At 39.4% G+C, this 26,688-nt stretch overlaps 2 protein-coding genes across 2 annotated transcripts; one reads left to right on the forward strand and one right to left on the reverse strand.

Annotated features, from left to right (window-relative positions):
- Positions 1 to 251: 251 nt before the first annotated feature.
- Positions 252 to 20,385, reverse strand: LOC118104452 (SPRY domain-containing protein 3). Its single transcript, XM_035151328.2, has 11 exons — positions 20,267 to 20,385; positions 17,572 to 17,718; positions 17,345 to 17,420; positions 12,317 to 12,441; positions 11,038 to 11,170; positions 10,715 to 10,903; positions 6,565 to 6,714; positions 3,786 to 3,843; positions 3,294 to 3,413; positions 3,057 to 3,187; positions 252 to 2,964 (listed from the first exon to the last, which is right to left on the reverse strand). Exons 2-11 carry the CDS (start codon positions 17,697 to 17,699, stop codon positions 2,830 to 2,832), a joined length of 1,245 nt encoding a protein of 414 aa, XP_035007219.1. The 5' UTR covers positions 17,700 to 17,718; positions 20,267 to 20,385; the 3' UTR covers positions 252 to 2,829.
- Positions 20,386 to 23,852: 3,467 nt separating this feature from the next.
- On the forward strand, positions 23,853 to 25,997 carry LOC118104931 (insulin-like growth factor-binding protein 5). The gene is made up of 4 exons (XM_035152235.2): positions 23,853 to 24,408; positions 24,900 to 24,928; positions 25,019 to 25,138; positions 25,225 to 25,997. The coding sequence occupies exons 1-4, from the start codon at positions 24,072 to 24,074 to the stop codon at positions 25,327 to 25,329; spliced, it is 591 nt and encodes a 196-aa protein (XP_035008126.1). The 5' UTR covers positions 23,853 to 24,071; the 3' UTR covers positions 25,330 to 25,997.
- The last annotated feature ends 691 nt before the right edge of the window (positions 25,998 to 26,688 follow it).

Below are 26,688 nucleotides of genomic sequence, written 5' to 3' on the forward strand. Positions count from 1 at the left end.
AAAAAAAAAACAAATGCCATAAATTACATTTTTCTCTGAACAGCCATCAAGGATTAACAATTGTTCAACCTTTAAATTGGTAAAAGCTCAGCCCGGTGCAGAAGTGGAAATAGTATTCACCATATATAATATGGTTTCAGGATTTTGCCTGCATTACAAAATGTGATCCAATTTACATTTAAAGTCATCACCAGCAGAAGAGGTTTTCCAGATTAAACCTGAGAGAAAAAAGGATGGAGAGGAGACAGCAGTGCAGTGAGTGTGAACATTCTTTTAATTATTTTTGGCATATCTGTCTTATTGCTTCAAGTGTAAAGAGAATGGATGAGAGGAAAGTCAACAGGATTCAAAACCATAGAAGAGGAACAGAGTGGATTCACAGGCAGGATGGGAAGGTACTAAAACACCATGATCATGTTTAACTTGATTGAAGATTGATTTCACCAAATTAAAAAAAAAAATATATATATATATATATATACACAAACATGTCGCAGACAGGCAACAGCAGCAAAGGACCTTTATTTGCTCCTGTGAACCAGATGATTAACACACAGTGTGATCAGCAAAATGATGAAACGTGGAAGAACCGAAGCTTTTTGCAACACAGCAACATTTCAATCAACCTTATTCAAATGAATATTGGAGCCAAGAAGTTGTTATTTTAGACCTTTTTAGTGACCGGCAGTTTATGGACATGTCGAATGGGCACTTCCATCACCTTCCTGGATCCCACTGCAAGGGTTTCATTTAATAAAGGATCCGCACTCGATCGTTTTCACACAGGTCATTTGTTAGTTTTTTTTTTACATTTGAAGTTCAGCAAATCAGTATTCTACTGTAAAGTGCCCTTAGTATCTTGATGACGTGCACAGTAATAACCGTTTATGCAGATCTAAAATAAACTGAAACATTAATAAACAGTATCACAGTAAAAAATTTAAGTCACAGCTGTCGCCAGCGATTGTCTTATTTGGACGAAAAACGAAAAACTTCCAACACACAGAGATCTGCAGGGAAACCTGATGCAAGTGTCGTCTGAGTTCATGCCAAAGCAGCATTGTGTGCAAAATTTGGCATCACAAAACAAAAGCTTTTTTTATTCATTTAACTTTGCCATTGTTTACGATTGACACAAACATGGGGAAAATGGAAACTCCTAAAATCGTAAAAAAAAAAAGCTTTACAGGTAAATAACAGTTTGTTACCAACAATGGCTAAAACAACAATCACAACATGATCTTAGAAAAGACAAGGTCATTGGTTCATTTTCTAATATCAAGAGCAGCAAATCTTAGTTAAGGCTTCATTTTCAACATTCAGACCTTTGATTGAATATTCTAACTACTCAGACATTTTTAACTATAGCACGTGTGGTCATTAATTGTTCTTGTCCTGACAGGATTTGATACTCTTGCCCTTGATGATTTTCCCTTTTTGTGACAGTTGGTATCTATTTCCTCCAAAATACACGAATGATCCACAGACAACACATCTAATACCATACACATCTACAAAGTGTCTTTTCTGTGGGGCTCAATTTGAAAAATGCTCCAAACCTCAAAAAGATACGAGCTTCTCATAAAGAAAAAGCAGCATCACTATGATTGATAGATAGCATTGTCCAAGCACGGTGAGGAAGTCTAATACCATAACTGATCTGCCTCTGATAAAAAAAAAAAAGGTAATTATTGATATTGGCTTTTTTCTTTTTTAGTTTGTCCATATTGTCCAGCCCTAATTATTTGGGTTTTTTTTGTTTGGGTTTAGGTTAAATAAGAATGTTCATATTCAAAAATCATGGAGAGCCTTAGATATGTGTTTTGGTTTTTTTGACAGGGTTCTGGTTTTGATGTATCATCTTTTAGGTGCAGATGTTTATGACAAATATTATCTGTATATGTATCAAATGACGGTACATTGCCTGTAACAGTACAATTAAACACTAAAGTTGTACCCGATTAAAGTGACCCAGTCATGATCATCAAACCAACCTTGAGTTAGAAACAAAACAGATATTTCAATATCATAATGAAAGGTCATAATTATAATTTGGATTGAGTTTCAACAAATTGTTATTGAACCCCAATTATCCCACAGTGCTCAATACAAGTGACTTGCACATTTGCTGATAAATATGCAGCAGTAACTCCACCCACACTCATACAGGACGACAGCGATCAAGCAGCTAGTTTTACAGAGAGTGAACTCGCTGTTCATTCAGTGCACAACGGTTTCTTTGGAAGAACATGATTTTTCTCACCACTGAGTGTCAGTAATACACCGTCAATGGGAAGAAACCCATCAGACCTCTGGTAATCAGCACAGTCTGGCTGCAGAGTGCGAGTGTGGGGCTACGTGTCTGCCGACATTCATTATTGCTGACAACGCTTCTTTTATGAGGACAGATGGGGTTGATTTGTTAACTGGAGCCTGCTCTGTTCGGATTTTTACATTCAATACTCTGGCGAGACCCTTTTTGGCATTTTGTTAGAGATTTAAATTGTCAAAAATAGTGTTTTACCCTTTAAAACCTATGACGAAACAATTTCATTCAGTATAAAATAATTTCATTATAAAACGATTTTTAGGCACATGTCATATTAACATACATTATTTTTGATAATTCCTGATTTAAAAACAATTCTACCAGCATGTTAAATAATTCTTACAGCACCAGGGAGCCACAGTGACCTTCAACACTGGAGTGAGTTTTCAAGTAACATCTTGGAGCCTTTGCGGATGCGGAGGTATTATTTATTGTTCATTCTCCAAAATGTACCTGAGCTCTGATTTCACCACTTCACCGTTTTCATTTGCCCCCTCGGCTCAGCCACTGAGGGGGTGCAGGTCCACTTTGACCTTCTCCCCAGTGCTCATCATGCCAATCGTCGGGTAGAAGCCTCCAAACGGCAAGGCCACTTCTCTCCGGCCCACCACCTTTCCATTTCTGGTGAAGAACACCTGTTCAAACACAAGATGACGGCAAAGAAATCCTGTAAATGTTTGCAGCCAAGTCCCTGCCTTCATATTCCGAGACTCCGACAGAAACTCACTGTGACCTTCCTCCCCTCCAAATCCTCTCCCTCGTCCTCCTCCTCCTCCTCATCTTCGTTGTTTGCGTACAAGTCATTCTGCACCTCACAGGGTTTGGGAAACACGTCGAAGTCCCAGTCCTCTGCGTCATCTGACAGAGCGCAGACACAGAGAAAGACAGTGAGACGGTTAGAGGCTGCAGCACATGGTGAGGCGCAGGGCTTTGAAAAATGTAGAAACAACATGAAGATGTTCACCTCCCAAACCAGGGTTGAAGTCACGTGGAAACATGATCCCACAGCCCATAATATCCCCTTCAAAACAGCGCGGTCCAAAGGCATCCCCAACCCCGCTGCCCTGGAACAACTTTCCATCATCTGTGAAGAACAAGGGGGGGGCTGAGTACTGCATCATGTTTCATACATGAGAGACTGTGATACAATTAAGATGCAAATTTGAAAAAACAGAAGATGATTGCCAATGTTTACATGAATCTTTTTCATCTGGCCCATTCCTGCTGATAAAAGAATTAAAATACAACCTTTCAAATATGTAACTTGACCTGCCTATGCATTATAAGACTATTAACTATTCCATCCATACAGAGATGTTAGTGATGATTTGGTGCCGTTACCAATGTGATCATTTGTAGCATGGTAAATGTGTAAACTGCAAGATGTAAGATATGATACTGTACAAATGTAATGAGATAAAACACATCATGCACAACACGATGAGCCCGAACTCACCTGCATGATAAGCTATTGACCCTCTGCTCCAACCCGGATGTCTGTTCTTAGGGTAGTCCTGTAAATCCACACAGAACGTTAGGATGCAGAAGTACATAGTAGTCACAAGTATACAATGTAGTACATCATAGTATCATGTTGATCTTCAGCTTCAAACTATTCTACGTTTCCACATCAGTGTGTTTTGTGAGAAGGTCTGAGATGGAAAGTTTCTCAGGGTATGGTAAGTGGACTTTGTAAAATGATTTGAATACTGACAACATTGGTTGTTAAGCTAATGTAAAGGTACTTTAAGTCGTTGTGTACTGTTTAATGTAGTAGAGAGACGTGTCAGATGTTGGTTTTTGAAATGTAGTTTGTTAACGAGCGCAGTCACGACGATCATAGTGTTAACAGGGACGGTGAAGTTACGTTGCAGTTTCACAAGTGTGTGTGTAGCTGACATTAGTAATCTATAACATAGAGAAATGTGTTCCTAGTATTGTTAATTGTTATTTTTGCCAGTTGTAAGTAAACGGTAATTACAGCGGTAATTACAGTGCAAGTGTAAGAGAGTGTGTGTGAGCTTGTTGTGTAAAGGTTGTTTATATGTTTCACTAGTGTTTAATACGTGTAAAGAGCATTGTGACTAATGTGCTTAAATTATTTTGGGTTTCAAGTCCACTTATTTAGTTTCTGAGAGAATGTCTTATGTAACTTTATGTAGTTTTATTTTTGTGCTTATGTATTTATTTTGTTTAGTGTGTTAGTGCAACATGCAGAGATTGTGTGAGGGACATTGGGATATTTATGTTAACACAAATAAACAAGCCATGACCTGTGTAAGGCAGTAAACCTGGGTCCCCTCTCTATCATTCCACAGTCCACTGTCTTTATGTTTTGGCCGCACACTGCCTGTGTGCCGCTTGCTAATGGCCCAGATTCCCAGAGCTACCAGTAACAGAAAACTAATGTATCATTGTATTTTAATAACATAATAATAATTCTTATTTATGGAGCACTTTTCAAAACATATGTTACAAAGTGCTTTACAAAGGCAGTAAGTTAAAAACAGACAGGTAATACAACTTCAGGTTAAGAAGAAAGCAGGTAAAATAAATTAGTGTATAAATACCAGTGCCGTGTAAAATGCTCAATAACATAAATTAAAAGACAGTTAAGACTCTCAGGAAAGGCTCTCCGATAAAAGTATGTTTAAGAAGACACTTAAAAGAGTATGTACTATGGTGAGGGCTGTTAGCAAAGACAATAACTTCCCCAAAATATAAAAAAACACAACCTGATTTTCTTCTGATTTATGAGTATACGCTTCTCCCTGTAGAGCATTTTAGATTAAGATCTGTACATGGAGAGATACGTCTCTTCTTTTTTCAAAAAGATGGTTTGTCAACAAACAGCATACCAACATCTTCCACTTTCAGTGTGATACTGATCAGCTCAATCACCTCAACGCCAGCTAACCTTCCTATCGGATTTCACACAAGAAAACAGATCTGACAGAGGTCCAAAGTGATGATGGCCACAAAAACAGTTGAGTCTTTGAAAGGGTGATAAGATATGACTGGAGGAACTACACAGAATTAAAGCAATACGGTGTTTGTAATGAGAGAATCAGAAGTTTAAATGACCAAAGGAATGCACCATAAACAATTCCTGCTTCATTTAATGTAAGCAACTATAGAATAACTGTAAAGAATGTGTTTCCCTGAGAGAAAGAGAGCGATTTGTTTTGATTTTGGAAGCGGTAACGTGCCTGATGTCTCTGGCAGGAGACGATGGGAGGTGGAACACAACCTCAGACACGTTAAGAAAACAATTCCGGGAAAACAACAGTGAAGTGAAAAGAGGTCTATTCTCCACGCAGGTCTGAGCTGAGGCTGCAACACGCCCACACAGTAACTGACGGCTGAGCTCCACGTTTCAGGGTGAGAGCGAGAACGCTCCACGGCACTGCCCAATCAGAGAGGGACCATCACAGCTGGCAAAACAGCAGCGTGATTAGAGTGACGCTGGATCAATTAGCTTCCAATAACAGAGCAGAGCGAGCGCTGAACCCCACAGCAAAAAACAACACACTGAGCCGCACGTCCTTTCACATCTGTCATTTAAATCACATGACGACTGCGTCTGCAGCAATTATTAAGCGGCTTTATTTACATTAAACAGGATGTGCACGAGTTCATGATGATTTCATTCGAGGCCAGAGGCATCGCTCAAGTATAAACATTCAACAAGTTGTCTTTCAGACCCACCTTATTTCCAAAATATGGATCCTCACTCGCTGTCATAATTTCTGATTAAATAGAACGGTTCCAAATTAATTGGGTTATCAACCTTTAATTGCTTAGCCTGAGGAAATCATGCACACTTTAAATTCTTTTCTGTTTTCTCCTTCTTGTTTGGACACAGGGAGCAAAATAAAGCTTTAATGGCAAAGAACGGAGACAAACAGACGAATGTTCACAGTATCGTAGTTAACGTTGTCGGTTAGTATGCAATTGAAACCTGCTCACTATGGAAACCCAGATGTGGGGGCAAAATGAGACAATATTTATTCTGTTGATAGCTTTTCCTCTTTCAGTCATCCATCACTCAGACTGGAAACAGTGAGCGCAGCGGTGCGTATGAGAGCGAGGGATGACGAGCTGCGACAGCAGGGAAACACAGGTTTTCTTTGCTGGCAGATAACCGCAGAGTTTGTACAGCAAGTAACGCAAGGCCTGTCAATGACGATGCCATGTGATCATTACGGTGATGTATAAAACGAGGAGACTCTTACCCTGCGTGCCAGACCCAGGGCGATGTAACACTTCTCTCCATCATCTGTGATCTCCAGCTCATAGTAGTGGAAGCGTGTGTTGAGAGGCCGACGTGCCTGAGCCAAGCCCACGTCCACAATGCTCTTCCCCTTCCCCATGTACTCCAGCAGCTGAGAAACACACATGCTATGAGTCAATAGGATTTATATGAGGACAATAATTTAAAACAGTATTCAGCTGTAATATGTTAAGTCAAAGCTATTTTTCCCGAAGATCGTTTCTGTAGTTTGGGGTAGTTTTTCCCTGATGTTTGTCCAAGTTTCATTTAATTTTGATAATTTTGGTTTGATTTGATAAAAACAGGGTCAAACTTTGTGATTGACAGCTGAGACTGACTCGTGATTGGTTGAGTAAGTGTATTGGTGATACTTCAATAAAATAAGACTTTATTAATCCCGCAGGAAATTCCTGTGCCAGCCTACTCCAAGATTACAGTAACAGTACAATATACAACAGAGTACAATACTCAACTCCATTCAACAATCTCTACTGCATAGACTCCAAATGAAGTGGAGACATGTGGTCCATCTTTATATACAGTCTTTGGTGTGCACTGATATTAAGGTTTAAATGTTATTTATAATTAAAGCTGCACTATTTGATAAGTTTGCCAACAAATAGTCTGATATGGGAAGGTAACGTTAGGTAAATATTGCTATGTGACAACATTACTGAGTCTGTTAGTTGACTTTGTGAGTCTTCTCTACATGTGCTACTGTTTTAGTGTTAAACAGAAACCATTTAACTGTCACTGTGGCGACAGTGGCTGATGTTCAGAAAAGTTACACAGGCCGGTTTAAAGCAGCTTTCCTGTCCCATATAGAAACCTGAGGTCCTGCCCCATTTCCAAAGTAGCTTCTGTTCCACTAACCTCCATAATGCTTAATGCACTACTTTCTTTGAAGCTTTAACAGTGTACTGTGGTAACTGAGTCATTACTTTTGCTTTATTAAATTGATATTCATTCAAATCCGTGCTATTTTAAATAACCCTCACAATATCTTGTCTTTAATAACTTGTACAGGCTAAATGAAGCACTACGACTACTGTATGTTTCTGTGTGTCAGCTGGGCTGTGCACAACCACGAGTGGAGTGCGTTCAACGGCTCGTAATGACTCAAACTCTTCTCCTGCGCTGACATGGCTGCTGCCTCCTTCTCAGGTTGGGACAGAGAAGAATTCAACAAGATGAGACGCGTATTTTATTCAGACATAACCCTAATATGGATGTGAGATGGTGAGATGGAAAAATAGGTCGCCACAATCCTTCCTTCTGGGAAAAATAGGACAAGATTTGGACTCTTGCTTTCTGAATCACACTGTTTGGCTTCTACAACCAAACTACGGCAACAGGAACAACATAACTGATTTATAACCTCCAGCACCGGAACTCAGCACCAACAAATATTAATCCTTTCCAAAACATCACCAGAAGATGAATATGACCATCTCAAGATAAAAACATTAATGAAAAAAATTTTTTTTAGTTTTTTTTATTAAGGGACCAAGCTGTTCTGTCGAACATCTCATTCTAAAGTGTATTAATAACATAGTTCTAAATATATTTCCCTAGTTTAATACATTTGTCTTTTATGACAATAAGCAGGCTGCATGAGATTAACAGTAGTGTTTGAAAATGTGATCCCCAGATTAAACCCAACTACTGTTACCAGAGCATTAATAACACTTCAATTACACATATTCATATTCACATGAAATGAATTCTAATGTATAAACTACATTTTAATTCTCGGTAGTCATTTCATTTTCAGAAGGATTCGTTTCTGAAGAACCTGATGTTTTCTTCATACACCTCGTTCTTCTTTTTTCAGCACATAGAGGTAAACAGCTGCTCTGGTGTTGTACCTGAGACTTTATTCAGATGAAAGTTAACAAGTAATATCTTAATAATCTGTTAACACCTGAGCCAGTTTCAGTTTATTTTCAGGAAATATTGTATTCAGCATTTGACAGATTGAACTTTTTGTGAACTCTACATTATGCTCTCTTCTATAGTCATAGTAATCTGTCTAATTGAAGGAATAATTATTATTATTATTATCATACCACAGCTTGGTTGAATTTCCTATTGGGAAGAATTGTGAAAAACACTATGTCCACTGTGTGAAAAGGTGCCCCCCCCAAAAAGAAAACTAATTGCCCCACTAGACTGAGCAGTCTAGTCTACTGCCCTGAAGTAGAAAAAGAAACTCACACCAAGATGTACAACAACAAACTTGCAATTGACATTTTCCTGTTGTGGCAGCTTTCATGTCATATAAGAACACGCACATGGGTTAAGTGATGACTTACAGGGAGTTCAGACTGTGGGTTGTGGTGAGAACAGAGCCAGATTTGTGAAAATAAAGGATAAATGAATGTGAGGGTGGCAGGTTATATGCTCCTGCCTGCGGGCGATTCAGCTGCGATCTCCTCCCATCGTCTTTCTGTTCATGTTTTGTGCGTATCAGTGTCTGAGTCAGACACAAACACTGCAGCCCTGCTGTCTGATGGAGGAGTAGAGGCCCACACAGAGAGAGATAGAGGAGGTCAATGAGCACCTCTGAGAACATCTAAATATCTCTTTCTATCTCAGCAGCTAATATTTACAGTATATCTGAGTTGCTGTATTAAGATTTGGTTTAAAATCATAATCAAATAAAAGTTTGGACTGTTTTTGTTGCTAAGGGACAGTTAAAAAAAGATACAAATCATCTTTCTTGTTTGTTAAAACATGGTTTTACCCACAATGCAACTCTAACAGCCAGCAGTTTGACATGAGTGATGATGAGGTGGGTAGTAATGCGTTACATTTACTCCGTTACATGTACTTGAGTAGTTTTTTCAATAAATTGTTCTCCTGAGAGAAGTTGTTTTGCTAAATAGTTTTTACTCCTACTCAGTTACATCTTTGATGAAAGAGAAAGGACTTCTTCTCCGTTATATTGGGCCACATTCTTCTCACTACTTTTACATGTCTATGATTTAATCATTTTTACACGCAGCTGAGCGGACACACATCGATTTTCCACCGCGGCCAATCCAGAGGTCGTTTGTATCTCCATAGTCAAATCAACCGCCCCTGAATCTGGAGTGTGCTCATATTTAGACCTTTACGGTTCATGCTGAAGCGGCTCAGAGCAGCTGAAGAGACTTCATCACTCATTTCTCTGACTCTCTACAGACAAGTGATCAGTATGAGGGACCTACCTGAAAAGAAATCTCTACACAACAACACAACTTAAATGAATTATAAAGTGGATTTCGCGAGATAAGCAAGTGAGTACTTCCGGTTTTCATAATAAAACATTAACAGATGATAGACAAATTATATAATTGGCTTATATTCACATAAAGTGTCAAAACTATCACTAGTATCTCATGTAAATAAAACACTCACTAATGTTGAACAGTTTATCAATTTACATAAACTCCAAGTCCCACACCTGTAACTTGAAGAGTTTTAAAGTCTGATATTATCTACTCTGATAGAACCCTTTCTTCCTTACATAGATTTTTTGTTTTGTTTAATTTATTGGAATATGATTTAAATTTGTAATCTCTGCATTTTCATATCTTGCGTTAATAAGTTAAATATTTGTAAGCAAACTTTGAGTTTGTTATGCAAAGCGTTTCCAAGCGTTTCCAATGCGGATTCACGTTTTTTTCTTGATGTTTGAAAGCAAACATTGCTTAACCTCATGTATTTTGGCATTTGCCTGATATTGAATATGTCACTTTATTAATGAAAATTAACGTGCAGTTTACATTGTTATTACCTCTCAATAACCAGTTTGAAAGCAATACATTCTGATGAAGTTACTCACTACTTGAGTGCGTTTTTACTCTTACTCAAGTATAATAATTATGAAGTAACAACAGTTTTACTTGAGTACTGTTTCTGTTTACTCTACCCACCACTGGGCGGGAAAAAAGGAGCCAAACCAATCAGTGAGTCGCCGACCTTAATTAACCTTTTATGTGCAGTTTTTCTGTAGATCATCCTCCCACTGACACCAGCCAGTCATTACACAGCGTGAGGCTTTATGTGGGCGACAACCTTTCAGATTTTACGTTCTCTTTATTCACTGTAAAATTGATAGGACTTACCGTGCCGGTCACCTTGACATCATGGAGACGGCCCCAGTCCTCTTCATGACTGTCCACAATCATCTGTCCATCATCCTCCTCCATCCCCCACTCAGCATTCAGGTCCAGCAGCACCTCCTCCCCCAAAGAGTGCATTCCCACAGCGGGGTACAGAGCTTCAGGCGATGCTGGGATTTCCACACTACCGACCTGAGCACACATTCGCCAACACATACTGTTTAGCAAAGTATGAACTGAACAAAAAAAATAGGCATTCACTTTTAAACTTATGCTAGTTAAAGACATTCAGTGTAAAGTAAAGTAATGCAAGGATAAATACTCACTTCTTTACCATTCTTGGTAAAAAACACAGTCAGTTGTCCATCATCTGAGTCCATGGATATTCCACAGCCGATTCTGTCACCTCTGCAGCCCTTTGGACCAAACTGCTGCCCAACAGTGTTGCCATTGTACAGCCTGTGGAAAGACATGATGAACAGGATGAACTGATGATCACCGTGGCTCATCGTTTTCAGATTTGGCAGGAAAACTTCAGAGGATGACCATTCAGAAAAAATACTACATAATCGGCCGCTCATTTGCATCATCCGTCTCCCAGTAGGTATTACAAAACAAAGAAAAGTATGCTATTAATGTTTGAAGTGGTGTTGCAACAGGGGAGGAAAAGCAGCCCTGAGCTGAGAGGGGGCCCCTGAGTACAATTGATTACGTTCATCCACAGCAATGACGAATTTGTGACAAGCCCCTTAGATTCTATGAATCTATCATGCCACTTACTTTCTGCCAAAAGCATTGTTAATTTAGAGGTTTGGTTGAGGAGAATGGGGGTAGGTTTGGTTCAATCTAGGGCCCCCTAGGTCCCCCTTTTGCCTAAGGTCTCCAAAGTCCCTTAGAAGCGCTCCTGCATGTTTTCACCATTCTTTAGTTGAACTCTGAGTCACATTTATCACACTGATAAATCCCAGATGTTTAAAAATCTAAATTACTGGGGCGCCCTGGTTTAAGGTACTGCCCCATTAACCGAAACATCCGCAGTTCGAATCACGCCAAATGCTGCATGTCATTTCCTGTAGTCTCTTAACTGTCTCTAATGAAGGCATAAAAAATAATGAGTCCAAACTTTATGTTAGAAACTACAGTGCTTGTGTGATGTTGGTTTCTTTGAGTTCCCAGCACTGTGAGACTTTTTAGGGGAAGTGTTAGAGAGTGTATGAGCAGGCTCTCTACGTCTGGTCAAGTTCCTAAAACATCAGACCAAGTTTTGTTCTCTCACTGACAGAAAATTCTCTTCCTAGAAGTTGTAAAAGGATTCCGAGAACTGAGCATAAAACATAAAAGTGTGTCCTGTCATGACCTTAACAAGTTTGTTTGACTGAGCTCTTCATGAACAGACAAAAGTGCTCTGCCCGCAGTTCCTCAGTCTGTGCCACTACTACTTACACACAGTAGCTTTTCTGTAGGGGATGTGTGAAACATTCACGAATTGTATAACATTACATTGACTCAGATTTAGAGTTTTCTGCTGCAGTGCCATGTTGTGTATCCTTAACAACGTGTTCAGTCTACAGTGTGGCTGTAAATACATTTATCAGTGACACGTACTTGCCATCATCAGCATGGAAAGCCACAGAATGTGGGAGCCAGCCCGGCTGGTGGTCCAGTTTGTAGAGCTGAGGCACCAAACCCACAGCGATCATCCCCCTCACTCCTGTATCCATGATTGTCACCTGCAAAGACCACAGGTGGATTTATCACCAAGACACAAGAGCAGATTATAAATCTCTAAAGACAAACATTTTTATTAGCAGACTTGAGCATAAGCATAGCCAGAAGCAATAGAATATTTCTGCTAAATTAAAAAATGTGAGGAGTCATTCTATCGTTCCTTTGGCACATCTTTTAACGAGAGGATTTAAAGGACTATGTTTTCACATCCAGTCATTAAGTACTTATAACGTGTAGGAGGCTTTTACAATGTGAGAGCATATAAGCAGAACAAATTCGTTATAACAGAGGAAGAGGAGGGGAGGGTGCAGTCAATGTGAAGGACATGCACAAATTTATTTAGAACTTATCAATATATTTTTCTGTTGTAAATGTTGTTAGAAAAAGGTGAATCAGTCACTGTCATAGATGTGTACATTACAAATAATCTATATCCACAAATAAATCGGGTTTAAGCAAGAAAAGTAATATATTTATACATCCTTTACATGTTGTATGGTAACATTTGCTGATGAAAATTACACTCAATAGCTCGACCAAGGTCCAAAGCTGAATCAGATTTTACACACTCCTAGATATCAGTGCCTTAAATACACCTTTTTTCATTAAGATCCATGAATTATTCCCTTGGACATTGGTGAAAACATTGAAAAATAAAACAAGCTGACAAAGTTAAATGTTAAAAAAATCCTGGATCTGCACCTTTGTCCAGATCAAGCCAAACAAGTGGACAGGGGCGAAAAACATTACTTCCTTGGTGGAGGTAATAAATAGGTTTTGAGCAAGCAAAGTAATATTTTTTTTACAGCTTTTATATGTTGCATGCTAACATTTGCTAATTATCACAGAATAAACTCAATAGTTTTTAGGTATTTGTTTAGACATGAACGTAAGTACTGGACAAATTCAGTTTTGATGCCAGTTGCACTACAGGTGCTGTCAGATCACTTTAGTCAGGAAGATTTATTTTTTGGAGGCAATGACAACTTCTGTTTGGACAGACATGGATATCGAGATGGACGACCAATCTCCACTTCCTCCAGCTATGCAGAAATGAAGCCAAAATATCCTGAATACAAACGCTGCCATCTTGCACATTTGGACACAGAGTCTGTGCAGTAGCAATCAGAGGATGGAGCCAGTATTGAGGTCACATCCTCACACCCGCTCAAACAATCACGAGTCAGTCTCATCCCATTTTTATAGCATTTAATTAGTAATTAAAACCAAACTTACTGGAAGAATTAACACTTGGACAATCAGTGTGATAACAACTACCTAAAATGGCTGAAACCATCTTTGAAAAATATTTATTTGACGTATATTTTGACATTTTAACATGGAGGAGGTGTGATTTAAGACCTATACTACAGACAGCCACCAGGTGGCGATCAATACATCTTGGCTTTACTTCTGGGGAGCTGAGATTTGATGGAGGGAAAATCAGACTCCACCCCAACATTTTTATACGCCATTACACTGTATTTTGCTTTTGTGTTGGCGCTGCTTCTCTTTTCACTTCATGGCCTTTCCAAGCCAACCTGAGTTGGCCTGCACCACTGTTATCATAACTGAATACTGAACATATGACATCATCCCCAGGGAGCCCTAGATGGACGCAGTGCAATCGGAGCACTGCTGGCAAATCCAGGGCACGGAGAAGAGGAAATTTTTAAGTTCTTTCCCATGACCTCAACACTGGTGTCATGGGACTGAGAAGAAGACGACCCTGTTTGTCTGTATCAGTGTTGAACATGCAGATGACCTGTAATATCTACTGTCAGATCTACAATCAGTATCCACTTATATCATGTATTAACTCATATGCTCATTTTACCTAAATCGCTTCCTCCCTACTCCTCCGTGACTCCCACAAAACAATGAGTCACGAGGTTGAAGCACATGTCAGTACTAAGGTTGAGAGTGTTGGTTACAGTTACACTTCACATCAGGATGTGCGTGTTAGGCGAGTTAGAACATGACTGCTTCCGAGGAACAGTCAGGTCTCGAGGCGTTTTTTTCACTTCATTGTCTGGATTAGCAAAAACAGGGTGATAAACAAACCAGTACATGATGTGTAATGAGCTATGATTTATTAAGTTCTGTGAAAGTTAGGTATCGGGGGAAGATGAGAAAGCCACCTTCATCGAATCGAGTCTTCAGACCCACCAGTTGAGAATAGAGGTGTGGAAATTTCTCGATTTTTAGATGCATCGCGATGCAGATGTGGACGACTCTGCATCGATGCAGAGACAGAACATAATCGTATTACGTTTTCTGCTATGTTCATTGTTTTAGCGATCCTTTAGTCCTGTTTCTGCATAAAATAAACACCGCTGCTTCAGGACCAGGACAGACGCTCATTAAAGGTTTGGTCGTCCTGTGTCAGAGTCTCATGCCGGAGCTTCCCCTTCACTTTTCCTCTGACCTGTGCTCATTTTACACTATAAACACCATCACTGATGAAAGTTATATGGACACGTACACGGCTGACGTTTACTTTGTGTTTGTTTGATTCGCTGTAGAGTTTATGAGACACTTGTTTAAACACTGTGCGGCGCATTCCCCTGCTACACCCAACACGAGATGTAACGTGACGCACACAGTCAGGACGTCAGGGTTAAAGTGACCGGAACGATCCAAAGTCATGATCCGACATCATGGATTTATAACTAAATACATGTGATTATCAGTTTGTGACGTGAAGAGGGACAGAGACAAACACACACACCCACACAGACGCACACACATTCTTGCCGACAGTAGAACACAACGCTGTGTTTTAACTTCATTGTTGCAGAAGAAGCGACGCCCTGTTTATCAAGGAGCATGAATATAAATTCAGCAGGTTTTAATAAAGATCAGTTCTACAGTGATTAGAAAACATCGGAGGAGCAGAGTCACTTGTTGACCAGCGGAGTCATGCGCCTCAGTGCAATACTTTTGCGTCCCAGAGTTTCTCCAAATGTGGTCTGAGTGATCAGATCTCCACATTGACAATGCATTTGGGTGCATTCACAAAAGGTACTTAGTGCTGACTTGTGAACTGTTTTTCCTGTCAAACCTGTTCCGCATCCAGAGGAAAATCTGCTGGTTGAGTCTTAAAAATAGATATTTGCTATATTTTATGTTGAGACTGAGACATAATTAATTAGATTATTTTGGCCATATATCAGTATCACACAATCAGTAATTACTGTACGCCCAGGCTAACCACACAATGTAAAAAGAGCTGCCAAGTAATTTCTCCAATCTATTTCCAAAGTGAGAGATCTTTGTTTCTCTGATGTGGGCCATTCCCAGGAGGTGTCGTGATTTATTTTTCCATTACAGTTTAAGAAGATGAAGGCGAGCGGTCAGATGCAGGAGCCTGCCAAGTCTCCTCTCCTCACACTGAATGAAGGCAGTGTCCTACATAATGTATAGTAATGCAATAAAATGAACACTACATAATAATCTTTTGCATTTAGAACAAAAAATGAATGTATATCATCACTTTCTACAGAGATGTAGATGTGCTCTCAAAGGACCAATCACACCGTGACTTTGATGCAAAGCCAATAGTATCAAACATACTTCAGACTGTTTTGACTACATGCTTATTCTCCAATAGGTTTCTAAAATGTTTCTGAGCTGAATAGTTACTTGAAAACCAGTTTTGAAAAGTCCAAACTTTGATTTTCTCTAATGTTTTGTAAGGTCTCGACATTACTATGTCATGAGCCTTGAGATAATTTATGTTGTGATTTGGTATTATATAAAAAATTCCAACTCTTAGGAACAAAGCATTATGTATTAAATTGTGGGACAGTGGATGTCCATCAACATCACACAACAAAAGCGACGGATATTTAACTTTGTCAAGTTCACTACATCACAAGTCGAAACCCTTTTGGCCTTTTCTTTTCATTTCATGGCCTTTCCAAGCCAACCTGAGCTGGCCTGCACCACTGTTATCATACATCATACTACTGTGGATTTATATCTCCGTCCAGAGGAGAACACAAAAATGACTACAAACGCTCAAGTAAGCCCGAGTAAGGGCACAGTCACCCTTATGCAAATGTAAAAATCTCAGTTAGTTATTTAAAACTCTGTTTGCATTTGAATGAGAGACCAAAACGCTGAGTAAATGGATTATTTTGCAAAATATCCACAATAGTTTGTAAAGGGCACTAATGAAGTTATTAAAGTTACAGTGTGTAGAATTGAGTGACACCTAGTGTCGTGTTGCAGATGAATACCCCTCACCTCACCCTCCAAGCCTTCAGTTCTCATAAAAACTCAAAAGGTGTTTAGATTGTCCAGTCTGGGCTACTGTTAAAAACATGGTGGTAGAGAGGACCCGCTCCAGATGTAAATATAAAGAATTTAAATATAAAGGGCCCATTCCAGGGTAAAGAAATCAACAATTTGTGAAAAAATCACTCGGATTATTTTTATATTCCATTTCTTCCAATATATACCTTTCACCTAAATCTTACACACTGAAACCCCCTTTTTTTCTTACAGTGTAAACACACACATATATATATATAGATATATATCTATATATATATCTATATATAGATATATATACACACAGTATATTTACATGTGGCATGGCTGTACTGCTTAACTCTTCTTGTTAACTCCTAAAACATTTCACGTTCACTCCGTTACACGAAGGAAAATCCAGCTGATTACAACAGGCTTGAGTTACAGTTTGATGAGGGAATCAATCTAAGATACAGCATGTGGGCCAAATACATGATGCAGCCTCCAGCAGCAACGCCAGGAAACTTTCATGTGAAATCAAATCAGGAAATAACTTGTGTAGCTGTAACCTCTCCTTGACTCTTTTTTATTGTCACTTCTGTGTCAAATTAATAGTCATGTGATCAGAGTACGGATATCAAGACTTACTTCAAAATAGCGATTTCTTCTTGACAACGGCCGGCCAGCCACGAAACAGCCAACTTCATCTGAATTCCCATGATACCTAGATCCCAACAGAAACAAATATTACGATAATAATCACTTCTGCCAAATGAAAGTGGGATGCCGATTCAGCAGGCAGAGGAAGGGCTCGAGCATAAAACCAGGAAATGAACCGCATGACAAGCTCCAGTTTGAACTCTCATCACTGATACCTGAGTACGTCTCCGTCTCTCAGCATCCTCTTGAGCCGCTCCCGATATCGCACTGCTCGCACCTCACGGATTTCTCGGATTCGCCTCCTCCAGTTCAGAAAGCGATAGTGAAGGTTTATGTCGTCCATGTCTGAAAATCATCACAATCTAGAACACAGGGAAACAAATTGACAAGCTGCATTACTGCTTTAGATAATCTTTTAATAATTATTCCATAGACAAAGGGCTGGTCGTTAAGTTATATCTATATATTTTGTGCCTGAGGATTATTTAAAGTAAGATGTATGAACCAGTAAGTATGAAACTGGGGAGGGAGCGCACGGGGAAGACAAGCAGCAAAGGGCCGGGTCAGAACCAAACCCTCGTCCGCTGCAGGAGGACCAAGGCCTCTGCGTGCGGGGCGCCAGCGGACACCACGCGCCTGATGATTTTTCTGATTGAAATATTCAAACAAAAGGTTCTTGTGATTGTTCAGTCAACTTAATTTAACGTAAAAGCCAATGCAGCAGTAAAATAACATTGTACAATAATATGCAGACTAAAAAAACTGTGATTCTAATCTTCAGAATTGCTTCCATTGTTGAAACATACAACAAGCACAGCGATCGTGACAAACAGCTTGAGGACAATTCAATTCATTAAAGCTGTGAGCAGAGGGAGGGCAAACACATTTGGCCACAATAGGATCACCACTGTTGCCTGTGACAACAAGAAGGACGTAGGTTTGATCCTCAGGCCACACACTTCCCCTTTGTGCGTTTGTGTTTTTCCATTTACGTTTAATCCCACATTCCACAGACAAGCAAAGGCCTGGACAGTGACTGTACACCGCCAAGAGGCATGCATGTGAGTCCCCTGTTTGTAGTTCGCCCTGTGATGGTCATCAGGTGCCTCCCTTGGGTGTTTTCCACACAATGCAAACCGGCTTCTGACTGGATCTTATGTTAATGTCAGTGTGTGGGAAACACACTCAGACTGTGTGGTGCACTTCTGGTCTTTGTCTACCTGAAATAGTCTGAACCTAAATGCTAACATTTGCCAACATGTCACTGATATAAGGCTGTGAAAAATTAATACATTTAGTGCTGATTATTTCAAGTTAGCTTTCAATTAGCAGCTTTCGATTCTGCGGTGGAAGGAATGTTAAAACCAGTCTTCAGGTTTGTAAAACCGCTTTCTTATTTGTGAAGCAACACAATGTCAAAGTTACATTCTTCTCCACCCAGACCACATCAGACCAGGTCTAGATAGAACCACTATACCTGGCCTTGCCAAATAGTGTTTTTTAATGTGGTCTGGATGGAGAAAAACTGTGAAATAGCCCTTTTATTTTTTTTTCACATGAAATAAAGGTTTCACATCAGAAACATTCTTTAAAACGTTCTTTAGCTTCGAGGAGTTCAGAATTAACAGGTAGAATCAGAGGTTACCCAGAATATGGTCACATACCTGAGTCCTCGCCCTGAGTCTGGCCTACATACAACATGACTGTCAGCCGACACTGCCGGTTAGCAGCCAGGGTCAGACAGGAGGGGCTGTTAATTATCTCTTAATTAACCAAATGATAAATTACTTCATGACATGTCAGGAAATTGTGAACAACATCTGTCTAAAGTTTCTTACACCGAGGTGTTGAATTCAAAGCGCTTGTTTACCTTTACATTTTCTGTATTTATAGTAGAATGATAGTTAATCCTAAAAAAAAAGTAATTGGAACAACTTTTTAATGAATTACTTTACTGAATAATTAGTGAATTATCAGAATAGTTAGACAATTTTCTGTCAGTCAAGATTGTTTGATTGAAGATCAGTTTACTTGGTTGAGGACATTTTGTTTTTCTTGAGTATTAATCATTTCCTGTTGCCTCATAACTCTGCTGCTTGAACTTTCAGGAGGCAACTATTGTACATGTCACTACATGAATTTAATAACTTCAATATTACACAGTATGTACCTAATGATATACTAGGTTATTTACAAATAGGCAATTCAACATAGTAGGCACATAATTACATAATAAGTACTTTAATTTGAGATACTTTAAGAGTATATAAAAGTATATTACACAAGATTTAAATTGAAAACGCATGACGCTAACACACAGCAGCAAGTTTGTTGCTATAGTAATGTCTCAGTACTTCTTCCACCAATGTATTAGTGATCTATTTCCTTTTTCCTCTGTCCGGCTGTAGTACTCAAGTGATCGCGCTTTACACAACTGCTGGTGAATCAGTACAAATACATCTTTACTGGATGTTTTTACTTTTACTGGATCAATTCATTACAGGAACGAGTCTCTGTAGTAGGAGTCATTCGGCGTTTGGTTTTAAAGAGCTGTTCCTTTTAGATCACGAGGGGTAAAAGGAAAGCGTTGGCTCGTCATTGTATGTCATCAGCCTGAATCAAACTGAATACAGATATATAGAGTCCAGCTGATGAGCAGTTTTGAGACAGAAAACAAAGCAGCGAGCTGATGCCTCGTACTGTTTTTGTTGCGTGTTCACTTCCCCAGTTTACCTTTTTACGAGCCTACCGTGAAGGCAGCAGCACATTAGCCCAACTACTCGGCCGGTTCGCTGCTTTCAGCGTCTTTACGTTGTCGCGCTTTGTGGCCAAGAACAGGACGTAAACATGAATACACGTGAGGTCCGAGCCTCGCCATTAAAGCCCCTCTCTCTTACACCGAGTCCTTACTGTGTTAAAACCTCTGGCGCGTCGTCCTTCGCTTTATCTTCCACTTTTATGGACGTGAAGTCTGTCACTCTACTCCAACCTGCGCCGCCGGAAGTCCCGCCTTCTCACCCCTCATCCAATCACGTCACAGGATAAGTTCTGCGCGAAGTCCTTAACCTGTGCAGTGCTGTGTGTGTGTGTGTGTGCGTGTTTGTGAGTGTTTGTTTTTGTTTGTTTTTGTTTGTGTGTGTTTGTGTGTGTACGCGTGTGTAAGCATAGACCCAACGGATTAGGTTAGGTATATAGTTTGGATTCTTTAGGCTAGGGTAAGGGGCTAGGGAATGCATTTTGCCAATGAGTGTCCTCACTAAAATAGAAGTACAGACATAGGGTTAGGGGTTAGGGTTAGTGCATGTGTCTGTGCGTGTGTGTTTACAGTCACATGTTGGGGACTTAAAAAAAACATGATTAAGTCATTAAATGTTAAGGTGAAGACATGTTTTGGGGTAGGTTTAGGTTAACTTTAGGTTTAGGTGAACTTTAGGTTTGGGTTAGGGGTTAGGGGGGTGTTAGTCTCCAGGAAATCATGTAACTCAATGTAATGTCAACTAAAGTCCCTCTGAAGAGACTCGACTGTGTGTGTGTGTGTGTGTGTGTGTGTGTGTGTGTGTGTGTGTACTTGATTTTTAACCTCTTGAGGACCTCTTGCTCCAGAACTTTAAATATCCATCTGACTGCTGGCTAAGTTTTTAATACTGCACTCTTTATGGTATTTATATCAAATGGATCATGTCTCTTAATGTATTTTATGTTGTTTTTAAATATGATCTGCATGCTGATCTGTAGATAATGGCACTTCGCTCCTATGTATGCTGTAATGAGTATTGTGGAAGTTACAGATAAATCTTAATCTGAATAGTGACCAAAGTCCGGTCCTAATGAGGTAAAACATCATTTGTTTAAGGTTAGTGGTAAGATGTAAATTGGTCATGGTTAGGGTTAAGGATGCCGTTTTGCTTTGGCTGTCCACAATAAATGGAATTGAATGCACTGTCTAGAAAGTGGAATAAAAAATAAATATAGAAAACCTGAATCAAAAAGTATCTGTGGATCGTGTGTCTCAGTGTCGTCTGTATCTTCATGTGACCTCAGACTGACCCCATGACGTTGAGATCTGGACTCTGTTGGGCTGCAGGACTCCTTGTTTTTAGAGAAGATGTCTTCGTGACTCTGGCTGTATGTTTGAGCTCGTTGTCAAGCTGCAGAATTAAGCTGATCAAAGACACAGATCAGACGCCTCCCTGATGGTACTGATGATAAGAATCTAAACATCTGAAATGCCTAAAACATTTCCCCGGTGGGAACTAAATTATTATAATTATTGATTAATCTACCAATTATTTTCTTGATTAATCGAGTCTTTTAAAGTTTTGAAATGGGAAAAAAACATGACTATCCCCATACCCTGAGGGCCAAACAACAAAATAGCAACCTAATATTTATGTTCTGCCCATCTAGTTGATGAATAGACTAATAATTTGAGCTTTGCGATAAATAATATGTGGTCTAATTTAAAATTTAGAAATTGAAAAAAGAAAATATTTATATATTGAATGAATCAATAAATTGATTGAAAGATCAAAGTACCTCATCAACACTGATGCAAAATAACCTTAGACCTAAGGACCAAACATAGAATATAAAAATGATTTAGGTCACATACTATAACCACAATTTAATGTAATCCTGCTTGCATTGATGTCCACATACCCAATCTAACCTAAGTATCAGGCTGTTTTCACATCCATTTTATTCTCATAGACATCTCAGTCTTAGATGAACTGGCAGGCTGGTTATTAATGATATAACTGTGGAAAACAAGCTGCCAGATTCTTTCATCCTGTCTCCTAATTTAAACTGTTTGTGGCTCACACCCAGTGGAATTTACAGGGTGGGACTTTCTGCCTGTGGCTATTAATGTCTTAGTCATCCAGCCTTGAGTGGCACACCTTCAGCCTGATGTTGTCGGCCAGTCCCTCTGAATCTTCAGCCCTGCAGTTACAGACTTTGTAAATACACGCCGTCAACAAAGTTTGGTAGTGGTAGCTATTTAAAGGGTTAGAGTCGTAAACAAGAACTAAAAGGGTGCACCAAACGCAATGTTTACTCCTGTTACTGTAACTAGGTTTCTTGTATTGTTTTGAGTACTTTATGAGGCCAACTTTTAATATATGATTGTAACTGATCTTGTGTTCTAAACTACATATCAAATCAATCTCAGAGAACTACTATGTTGCCAGCTTATTATAAACTGCACAGAGCTGCAGCAAGATGATTGACTGCTGAGCCATTTGCTTGATAAAAACAGTTTAATATTATATATGATTGAAATGGACCTAAGTTAAATCCTATTCAACAGACCTATGATAGACTTTTTACTGTCTGTTCTGTTTTTAAGCTCTGTTGTTCTGTTTCGGTAAAGCACTTTGATGCTATGATAAGTTCTATAAAAAGAAAGTTATTATTATTATTATTATTGATAATCATCATCATCATCATCATTATGATTACTATTTTGATTGCCACTGTTACTAAGCAGGGTTTGCTTCCTGCTTAGGGCAACCTATGACGTCCTTCCCTCACACAAACACCTACAGCAGTGGCTGAACTAAGATTCATCCTGCGCACTATGGTTAACTCCAGCAGCCCTCAGTCACATCCTCACTGGTTGTAAAATAGGTCTCTCCCATGGTAGGTATACGTGGAGACACAACCAGGAACTCAAATGCCATCCAGCAACAATTAAAACTGCTAGCAATGCCTTGCCATCCAAAACATCCAGCGCAGTTCAAAGATCATTTGTCCGTGAGAGGAAACAGGGACAGAGAGGGCCTCCTCCACTGACTAGGAGTGGTCAGATGGAGCAAGTCCATGAGATGTTGGTGGACGTGGGCCAGCGGCTTACAGTCCCATCCCATATTGTCAGTACCACACTATGACCAGGTCTGATTCTTTTGTCCAACTCCCTGCGTAGAATTGAATTGATATTTAATATCGTTGATTACAAGGCCAAAACACTTGATAACAACTGAGGTTATGTCCCTAACATCTGCTGATGGCCGATAGAAAAAATAATATTAGACTACATACAGTTACCTACTCATAAATGTTCTTACACCACTGCTGATTGTTTTAATTTCGTATTCAATTTGTGTCGGTGATTTAAGTTCTGAGCCTGAAACCTTGGTGACTGACAAATTCTAATAAATTCTGATGAAAATAATATATTTATTTTATGATGACCAGCAATAATTCTGAAAAACACCAGCAGAGAAATCGGTTGGTCCCATTAAAGCTTCACCTCTGGATATAAATGTCTTTCACAGTGAGGAAAAGAGAGAGGGAGAGAGCAATGGAGCAGCGTACACAGTGATCGCATGTGATTTATGTCAACGCAGAAAACATTACTATCCTGTGGGATGACAGACAACAAATGGTATGAGCACACGTGATCGAGACTGTGTGTGTGCGTGTCTGTGTGTGTCAGATACAAGTGAAACGGGGTGTGCTCGGCTGTGTGGAAATGAGAGAGAGAAAGCTAACATTCTCCATCACGTACCCTCCCTTACCTTTCCCCCCTCTGCTTAAGTCTCTTTAAAAGCTGCCGCCAGTGTTGTCTGTCAGGCTCATTATCATTTTGTCTTGGCTCGAGGGAATTATATAACCCTTCAGACACAGGCAAACTTCAGTCAGTGGAACTTCACTAAGGTAGAGCAAACAGAGTCAGGATAGGAAATCTGACAGACTGGACTGTTATTATCTATTAATGGACCAACTTCAGAGTAAGATGCTTCTTTCTTTCAACATCCTGATGCTGCTCCTCCTGCAGCTGGCTCTGTCAGGCCCAGTGCCGCTGACCACACGCTCCAGAGGATGTCCTGGCTGCAAAGGAAAGCCCTCACAGAGTCAGCCATTGGTGGATTTAAACGCCACCTCTCTGGCTGTTGGAGCACCGTGTGGAGTCTACACTCCGAGCTGTGCCCGTGGGCTGAGCTGTGCACCTCCACAGGATGAGCCGAAGCCTCTCCGAGCTCTGCTGGAGGGCAGAGGGGTCTGCAGTAATGACAGCAGCGTAACCCCGACGGAGAAGATCCACACTGCAGGTAAGCCTCAGACTTCACCTCATGTCAGGAAGATGATGGAAGGGAATGGATGAAGCAGAGTAACAATTTAGCTGAGAAACAGTGGTGGATTTCTAACATCTCATCCCATTTAATCAACAAATGGATTTACAGCTAAACTTTCTGAGATATGATAATGAGTTTGTTAAGGTCAAGATCAAATTTAAACAGAGAAACGCCTATTTTTACACACCATGGGTTTCTTCTGCTGCTCAGTCCTCTGGAATAAAATCATCAGACATAGTGACATGTACTAATAACATGTTGTTATGGCCCAGTGAAAGCATCAATTAGTTATGTTCTAATTATTTCTGCCATTAACTACCTGAGATTGAATAGAGGTTTTTTTAGGAGTTATTAAAAAAGAAAACTTAAAGCTGACCTCATAGTAAAATGAAATTCATGTTGTTCAATTTAAACAGGTATTCTAATGAGTGATCAGTGCAAATATTTATGTCTTTATCTGATCCTAGATCCAGCTCCCACTGAGGATCCAGAGGAGGTAAATATCCTCTTCATCAGTGAAACAGTAAAAATCACTGAGCTGAAATCAGTCACACACTCACATGTTCCTGTTTAACTCTTCCTCCAGGCTCCATGTCGAAAACTGCTAACAACACTCATCCAAGGGCTTGATGCACATTTATTTAATTCCAACCATGACATCTACATGCCCAACTGTGACAAGCGTGGCTTCTTCAGAAAGAAGCAGGTGAGTTCAATCTTCGACAAATCACATTATCCGAGATCTGGTTGTATTTACAGCTCGAGTTAAAGCTTCACTGTGTGTTTGTGCAGTGTTGGTCATCTCGAGGGAAGCAGCGTGGAAAGTGTTGGTGTGTGGATGAGAAAGGCATGCTGGTCTCTACAGGAACCAGAGAGAAAGGCCGCCTGAGCTGCTGAGTGGCATAGAGACTGGACTGAAGCAGAGGAGGATAAAGATGAAGGAACATCACACAGAGAAACTGGTTCATTCTCCATCAGCCACAAACAGCTTTCCACCAATGAAGAACTGTGTCAAAATCTTAGTAACTTTGTCTCTTTGCGCCCTCTGCTGAAAATATTGAGGTTGTATTGATCTGATTTATTACTTTGGGGAAAGACTTTGCAGAGACAACATCTCTCTCCCTGATCATTTAACTCTGCAACAACTCTGCAGAAACTTTTGCACATTTTCAAGTTGTTTACTTTTTAAGTTCAAGATTTTAACTCCATAAATATCTTATGTCAAGTTTTATAATTACAATTGGAAACCTGTTTTTAGATATATAAACCATACATAAAATGTAATTTGGCATTTTGTATGCACCCAGTATATCATATTTATATAATATTTTTCTTACATTGAAACCACTTTAATTTTATTTCTGTGTATATAATATATAAATGTTATTCTATTTATGTTACTTTGTATATGATATTTTATTTATGTTAATATTACTAACATATATAAGTTGACTAGCTCATAAGAGCAGACACAAGACAAATGCACATGCTGGCATTATTTTCAAGTAAGTTTTAAGAAAATGTTCTGTTTTTTGAGTTTCTGAATTGATATTTTATTAAAAATAAAAATATGATTTCTCACAAAGTAAATGTATCTAGTCCCTTGATTCAATAGCAAGAGAAGAAGAAGAAGAAGAAGAAGAAGAAGAAGAAGAAGAAGAAGAAGAAGAAGAAGAAGAAGAAGAAGAAGAAGAAGAAGAAGAAGAAGAAGAAAATAACTAATTAAAACCAGAGGTATCAGAAACATCAACTTTAAAAAACATGTGTGATAGGAGCTACCTAAAAGGACAGACACCATCTTTGATAAATATGTATTTTACATGCACGTTGACTTTTTGTGACCCAACCATTGACATTTATGAGAAGGGAATTATGACCTATACTGCAGCCGGCCACCAGGTGGCGACCGATAACCTTTGGCTTCACTTTTGGGTAGCAGTCATGTCATCAATCTTTATAAATAGTCTATAGACCCGGTCATTTAGATATGTAGAGGAAGCACCTTAAAAAGTGGCTCCTAAACTGGCAGCAGGAGTCCACCATGATGAGCCAACTGTTTAGCTTGGCTGCACTGCAATCTTTGCATCATTTATTTCTTCAGCCCTCATAAGTACTTCAACTGAAGGAACATGAGATGGACAATCTACTCAAAACTCCAGTCTGATATCAGTGTCAGCGTCAATATATCTATATATTGATCAATAGATTAATACTCTTTCATCTTAAAGCACCACCCACCTTCAGTTTGATGCAGTT

The sequence above is a fragment of the Hippoglossus stenolepis genome, chromosome 3 (assembly GCF_022539355.2).
Source record: "Hippoglossus stenolepis isolate QCI-W04-F060 chromosome 3, HSTE1.2, whole genome shotgun sequence".
NCBI lineage: Eukaryota > Metazoa > Chordata > Actinopteri > Pleuronectiformes > Pleuronectidae > Hippoglossus > Hippoglossus stenolepis.

What these genes read in the sequence shown, in the direction of transcription:
- LOC118104931 (XM_035152235.2), top strand. Translation starts at nt 24,072, where the DNA reads ATGGACCAACTTCAGAGTAAGATGCTTCTTTCTTTCAACATCCTGATG. An exon ending in GGAGAAGATCCACACTGCAG is followed by an intron (nt 24,409 to 24,899) that starts GTAAGCCTCAGA and finishes ATCTGATCCTAG; the next exon opens with ATCCAGCTCCCACTGAGGAT. An exon ending in GCTTCTTCAGAAAGAAGCAG is followed by an intron (nt 25,139 to 25,224) that starts GTGAGTTCAATC and finishes GTGTTTGTGCAG; the next exon opens with TGTTGGTCATCTCGAGGGAA.
- LOC118104452 (XM_035151328.2), bottom strand. Translation starts at nt 17,699, where the DNA reads ATGGACGACATAAACCTTCACTATCGCTTTCTGAACTGGAGGAGGCGA. An exon ending in AGAGACGGAGACGTACTCAG is followed by an intron (nt 17,421 to 17,571) that starts GTATCAGTGATG and finishes GTTGGGATCTAG; the next exon opens with GTATCATGGGAATTCAGATG. An exon ending in TTCCATGCTGATGATGGCAA is followed by an intron (nt 11,171 to 12,316) that starts GTACGTGTCACT and finishes GTCTTTCCACAG; the next exon opens with GCTGTACAATGGCAACACTG.